The sequence below is a fragment of the Priapulus caudatus genome, unplaced genomic scaffold (genome assembly GCF_000485595.1).
Source record: "Priapulus caudatus unplaced genomic scaffold, Priapulus_caudatus-5.0.1 Scaffold245, whole genome shotgun sequence".
In the NCBI taxonomy this organism is placed as follows: Eukaryota; Metazoa; Priapulida; class Priapulimorpha; order Priapulimorphida; family Priapulidae; genus Priapulus; species Priapulus caudatus.
This window is the reverse complement of record NW_014577306.1, coordinates 199,645-206,676: the sequence shown is the minus strand read 5'-3', so window position 1 is coordinate 206,676 and position 7,032 is coordinate 199,645. Positions and strand designations below refer to the sequence as shown.

The window sequence follows — 7,032 nt, the reverse complement described above, 5'->3', positions numbered from 1 at the left end:
GTTACACCGTCTCAGGCATGTGTTTGTCCGCCTACCATAAACATCCACAGATAAGTTATGGGCTCATACGTATACAGTACACTCAAGCCTAACATTTGATCAGTGTGAGACTACAGCGAGTGTATAGGCCTACCAACCGATTTCGGAACAGGACCCTGCCCAGCAGTAATTGAGTAAATTACTCATTACTGGAGTCTGGACTAAGCCCGAGTCTGCTAGTAGAATATAGCACTCAGTAGAGTAGAATCACAGGCCCTTGGAGGCTCAAGTTTCAAGAAGAGTATAAGAGCGAAGCGGCTTCGCTCTTATACTCTTCTTGAAACTTGAGCCTCCAAGGGCCTGTAGTAGAATATAGAAGTGTATACTAATATAGTACTACTACAACTAGTACTAGTAGAATATAGTATGGCCCATACTAGCTACTATAGTAGTAGTAATAGTATTAGTTACTAGTACTACTAGTAGTACGCGGCTACGCCTGCGGGCTATAGCCTATAGTACTACTAGAGTTAGCAGTCCTTGTGTTTTGAAAAAGACAGGCGAGTGAAAAATCACACACCTTGGCTTGCCGAGGTGTGTGATTTGCATCCGAGTGCCCGCAGGTCACGAGGCAAACTAGGGGGGTTCGGGGAAAAAAAATTGAAATCTAGACTTCATGAAATGCCATTTCCAGTCTATCCCTGAGCCGGGAGTATCACTATCAGTATCATTGTAAATTGTAAGTTGTAACCTAGTCTGACTCTGAGTCTTACTCTTAGTCTTACTTAGCCCGACCAGGCTGTGCGACGGATTGTCTATACGACGGATTGTCTATAGGGTATCCTAACCCTAGCGATACCGTTTCTTGGAGCTAAGTCTTACTCTTAGTCTTACTCTTAGTCTTACTTTGGATTATGGATATGATTGCTAGACTGGGAATATAATTATGTCCAGAAAAAAAACTAATTGAATATGTGCTTAAATAAACAAGGGACACGTGCATTGAATTTTTATGTTAGTTGTTGTTTTTTCATGTTTATTACCTTTAGTACTTTACAGTTTACACAAACAAATAGCGTGACTGCTCTTGTGTTAGCCGATCAGCTTCTAGATAGAAACCATAGTACATATCTACTAACTGTTTACTATAAAACCAAAGAGTAGGAAAGAAAAACTAGGAAAGGTAGCCAGTCTATAATCTGTAAGCGGAAATTCTGACGTCACTTCCATGCGCCACCTAACGTGGCGTAGTGATGAAATGGCTGCATTTGTTGTTGTCAAAGATTGTATTACCTGAGTAAATTTCTGTTTGTAATGCCTGTACACAAAATAACCAACAGTTATGTACCGCCGGTCCGGTAAGCTTACGTTCACTATACATGATGAGAGCGCAACACTTATACTTTCTCATTTAAAACAGTCTCTTGTACAGTGTGACTGTGACCGTGAGTGTGTGTCACTGTCTGACTCTGTGTCTCAGTGCACAGGCACTTGCCACTAGGACCGTTTCAATAATAAAATGATGGTTAATAAATACAACTTGTCAGTAACTACTACAGTACCAGCAATATGTCTTAATGTTTGATTTTGACGCTAATAACTTCACTTCAACACGCGTCAAATCACACGCTGCAACAACATAGCCCGCACGCCATGCACAGAGCTCTAACCTACCTGTGTATCTGTGCGCCGCAACTGCGTGCGGCTATGTGTTGGGGCGGTGTATTGGACGGTGTTGAAGTGAAGTTATTTAGGTAAGATCACAACATTAAGACTAATTTGCCTGGTACTGTAGTAGTACTGACAAGTTGTACTTATATTAGCATCATTTTATAATGAAAACGGTCCGAAGTCGGCTGTGTCTCAGTGTCTGTGACCACGGCCACAGGCGCTCAAAGTAGCGTTTACACACCATGTCGTAAGTTTGGTTAATGTGGGGGTACACGTACAGTCTTAAAAATTGACAGAGGTCATCTTGAAAGGTGTTGTTCAACTAATTTCGAGCAAAAGGGGCCCATTTGTTGTCGCAAAGGCGCGACAATACGTCGTTTCACCCGCCACCTCCCTTGTTTTGACCATTTGTCACGATTTCACGCGGCTCGCGTATTTCACGCCATTTCAGTTACCATTCATGTCCTGCGGCCGTCACATTTCTCGTCGACTTTCCCGGCCACTTACGCGGTCATATAACTTCGTCTCCGCTGTCAATAACCTGAATCAAGGTTGCCCTTGGCCATTTTCCGCAAACGCACTATCAAAATGCAGCATTTCATGTAATCATTCCGCCATTGCACTCCCACTGATCGCTACTGCCATCTAGCGTCGATGGCGACTATTTCCCACTCTGCCACCCGGCTTTTCGCTAAGGGGCTCACAGTTAGTAGCGTTTACACCCCCATATCGTGCCTTGCTTTTGCGTACTTCTGCTCTTTCATCTTCTATACATATAACGCCACACTTGTAGTATATATAATCTGCTATGTATACATATGTTGCTCTATTATATGTCTTTCTATTATATTCTTTTCTAATTATCTTATCTTATATTATATTATATATATCTGGTTCATGCACAGATGGTGCTTCTGTTCTGTTGGTATATTCTAAATACGCACATCAGTCTATATACTCAGTCAGTCTATATAGTCAGGGTTAGTGTTAAGGTTAGGGTTAGGGTTAGGGTTAGGGTTAGGGTTAGGGTTAGGGTTAGGGTTAGGGAGTAGGCGTAGGCTCAAGGCCAGCGCTCCGCGGCGCCTTTCATGTAAACCATTGATCGATGTAAATATGCTAATATATGCTAATGCATGCTCATATAATGCTAATATATAACCATGACCATATATATATATCTATATATATATGTTATTATGACCATTAATGACATTCAAGTTGGGAACACTCCTAATGGAGTATCACCCTACTCTCAGAGCACACACACATTCCTATCTACGTTTCCTACAACGTCAAACAGTCAGAGCCTCAAGGCCATAGCTCCGCGGCGCCTTTGATGTACACATCGATCGATGTATACGGCATGCCTAGCGGGAAATGCTATCCCCCGGGCGTGGAGGGACAGTACCGCAATGTGGCAGCACTAGTGTTAGGATTAGGGTTAGGATCAGGGTTAGGGTTAGGGGTAGGGTTAGGGATATAAGGCCATGTCTAGTACGGAAGTATGACTGTGGAATCTTTCTGTGGAAAGATAAAAGACTTTGAAAAGTATACGTCAACTGTATCACGTGACTCTCCCTCCACGCCCGGGGGATAGCAACCCCCCATGCTAGCAGGCCGCTGCGCTCACCCGCCACATTATACAGCCCCGCCCCCATTCGCCACTTCCACTCATTCATATTTTCTCTGACATACACGTACGGTTACTCCACGGACGAACGAGCGAGTGGTTGACCTTTCCCCTTACCACGCAGGGGTATACCACACATGTGAAAAACTGCCGCCTTTATATCTCTCTGCATATATACAGTGCGTGCGGTCCGCGCGTGTGCTGCGCGTGTGCACGCCACACATGGCAAAGCATCCATCGATATCTACCTGGATATGTCTGGTCGCAGGATTTATATCTTCCAACTGGCGCCATACTGTCGGTCGCCGCACATGCTGAGCTGCAGATTTACATACCTATCTCATACACTTTCCACTACATAACCATTTAGATATGTATATACATCCCTATGTCGCTCTCCAGCTATACGCTCTATATATACCTCGAAGACCTACTCTACGCCGTCGCACTAACAACGCTACATATATGTCTATATATTCTTTGCGTCACTACGACTACACCGCTGAATATACGTCTATATATTCATGTATATAGATCTGCACTTGTTTGTGTCTGGTCGCAAACGGAATTATATTCATCATGCCTTAACATACGTGGTCGCACCAGTCGCAGAGTCGCAAGCCTTCCGCTATATATGCTCGGCTCGGCTCGGTTAGGGTTAGGGATAGGGTTAGGGAGTAGGCGTCGGCTCAAGGCCAGCGCTCCGCGGCGCCTTTCATGTAAACCATTCATCGATGAATACGGCATGGTAGCACGCCGCTGCGCGTTCACACACCCACCGCTCCCATTCGCCACTTCCATTCATTCATACTTCTCTGACATACACCTACGGTTATCCACGCTCCACGGACCAACGAGCGAGTGGTTCACCTTTCCCCTTACCACGCAGGGGTATGCCACAGATGTGAAAAACTGCCGCCTTTATCTATCTGCATAATGATATACAGTGCGTGCAGTGCGCTGTGCTGCAGCATTTCTAGCACGGCTTGTCAGCAATCATAGGTATATACATCCCTATCTCGCTCTCCAGCAAGTCCTGCGCCAGAGGTGGGTCGTCGTCGCCACAAGGCATTTATATTGCATCCATATGCCTTAACAGTACTGCGTTCGCCACGGAGTCGCAGAGTCGCAAGCCTTCTGCTATATATGCATATATGTCCATTGTGTACATGCGCATATCCACGTGTATACTCTTGCCTATATATATATATATTCATTTATATCTCTCTCTATTTCTTTCTCTAAATATCTATATCTATATATATATATATATATATATATAGCCTATATATTACACAATTGATATGTATATCCATATATATGCATATCATAGAATATCTATATATATACCTATATATTATATACTACATATGACATATTTAAACAATGTTATATCTCCTAATACATATATATCAAGAGCTCAATAATCACCTAAGTGCTACAACGAAAATAAAACGCTGGAAAAGTCAGCTGCGTATTTCACACATGATTATTCCTAGCTGTTGCTGACGAGTCTAAGAATGAGATTTTATGCGTATTGCATTAAGCAGAATCTTTTGCTCTCTAAACTAAGACAACCCCGGCCTTGTCAATACGATACTTCCTAGGCTGAGTATTCGGCTCCCTAAACCTCCCCTCCCACATGCCAAACGCCGCTCGGGAGGGGGCGGGGGGGGGGGGGGGGGGCGGGGGGGGGGGGGGGGGGGGGGGGGGGGCGGGGTATCCACTTCTGTCAGCATCTACACGGGCTAAGGTTTGCCTTCTCGTGCACGAGTTCGGCTTATTCCGCCATTAATTTATTATGAATGATTTCGTGGTGCACGTGCAGGGTGGCAGCGTGACTTCGGGCATCGCTCTTGCCTTATCTCCCATTATCTTTCCTAGCCACGGCTAATGCCCGTCATGATGGAGCCGCAATGTTTTTAATTAAGTCTCTACAACGCAGCCTAGGAGAGTACAAAATTGGGCAGTAACATCAATTATCAGCCGCTCACAAGCGCGCGCGGATAAACGATAGCCAAATGCTTAGCCGCGTGTAGGATGCTGACAAAGTGCTTATTCGAGCGCGTTTGCGCATGTGGAGGGGACGTTAGGAGCCGATATCTCCGCCTAGAGTATCGTATTGACAAGCGGTTGGTCTGTTTTAGAGAGCCAAAAATTCTATTAATGCAATAGCATTAGAAATTATATAGACTCGCAGCAAGAGTAGAATAATGTTGTACGTGAAATAGCACTATTCCCCGTTTCTCCGCCTTGTCAATCACTCTTAAATATTTAGCCTTACTTGAGATATTATACATCTATATTTTCCTATTTCTATACATATACAATATATACACATTGCATACTTGAATTAGTATCTATATATCCGTTTATATATAAGTATATATATGTATAGATATATATAATATATATATAATATATATAGGTACTATATATATGTAAACAGCGTATTAAACGGACTATACTATATATATATAGTATATATATATATATATATGTCGCACCTATAATATATATATATACACAGTGCGCAGTAACACTCCACAGTATTATAGCTAGTGGCCCCACATCTATCGGAGAAAAAAGTGGCTTTTTTAAACCTGGCGGTTGCAAAATTAGGATTCTGCCCTAGCTCTACGACAAACAAAACGAGATGCCAAACTTGCTTATTCGACTATCAAATCATACTTTCTAGCGTAAATAAATAGCCGAGAATACCAATCTAAAATGTTTTCTCAGTCAAACACTCAATCATAAATCGTAATATTTAATTTGTAGTTCTATCCTTACAGTCATTTTGAATTTTGAGAATTACGCTTGTTTCGTGTTCAGAGACAATAGATGGCGTATTATTTTACGCGCCCACCTGTCGACTACGATAATCAGATCAACAAAAATATGTCTATAATCAATAGAATATCATAATAACACTTATAATAGTTACATGATATCTATGTTATAAAATGACACTCTGCCTATGATTTCGTCGTTTGATTTGTTGCCTGCCTGATGTTGTGTGCACCTTCAATGTTTGCTTTGATTTTTCTTTCATGTCAATTATTGCTTAGCTATCGCGCGTTCTCTAGCTCAGTACTATAGCCCGCGTTCGAAAACAGCAAACCGAACATTTAATCAAACCTGCGGACCAAAGTTTATCAGAACGCGGCTATAGACTGAGCTATGCGCGTCATGTTGAGCGCTTTTTACTTTTCTGATATCTTATACTAATATTAATATTCAGCGAGCTAATAATGATCAAATTTGAATAATGACAAAATTAAATAATGTATGATTGCTAATCCAATATAAAAAATTTATCATGATGACAAAATTAAAGCCTAATAATGACAAATTTGTCATTATTAGCCTCCTGAATATATATTTGGACCGCCTATATGTATATTTTGTATTGCGGTCCTCATAGGCTCATTGACTCAGCGCGCGTAATTGCATGTAGTTTATTTATTATTCTATTTATTTTCATAACAATTCGCTCATAAATATTTTGATTATCCGATCTATTGTCCTTCATGTTCAAGTCTTGAACAACTTACGCTAACTAACTGTAGTAGCGGAGTGCTGACTTGAAGACTTAACTATTATTAAGTCAATTCGCCCTCCCTCGCGTATTTATTTTAAAAAACTTGTCATATATGTAACATGTGTAATATACTTAAAGCGTAAAATAATTTCAAAAATCCTAAATCTAAATCAAGTCTAATCGCCTGCAGTGACACCTATCCGTACCC

General features: G+C 41.8%; 2 protein-coding genes across 5 annotated transcripts in view; one reads left to right on the top strand and one right to left on the bottom strand.

Moving 5' to 3' along the window:
- Window positions 1-1,049, bottom strand: part of LOC106807979 — a 20,597-nt gene extending 19,548 nt beyond the window's left edge. The window contains exon 1 of the mRNA XM_014810516.1: window positions 1,023-1,049. The gene's annotated coding sequence lies outside the window, so the exon portion shown is untranslated. The remainder of the gene's footprint in view (window positions 1-1,022) is intronic.
- A 166-nt stretch (window positions 1,050-1,215) lies between these two features.
- Window positions 1,216-7,032, top strand: part of LOC106807977 (probable cation-transporting ATPase 13A3) — a 35,370-nt gene continuing 29,553 nt past the window's right edge. For 3 of the 4 annotated variants that reach the window (XM_014810515.1, XM_014810513.1, XM_014810512.1), the window contains exon 1: window positions 1,216-1,337. In XM_014810515.1, coding sequence (XP_014666001.1) covers window positions 1,294-1,337 — 44 coding nt within the window. In that variant the 5' untranslated portion in view covers window positions 1,216-1,293. The remainder of the gene's footprint in view (window positions 1,338-7,032) is intronic. The other variant, XM_014810514.1, reaches the window with a different exon arrangement.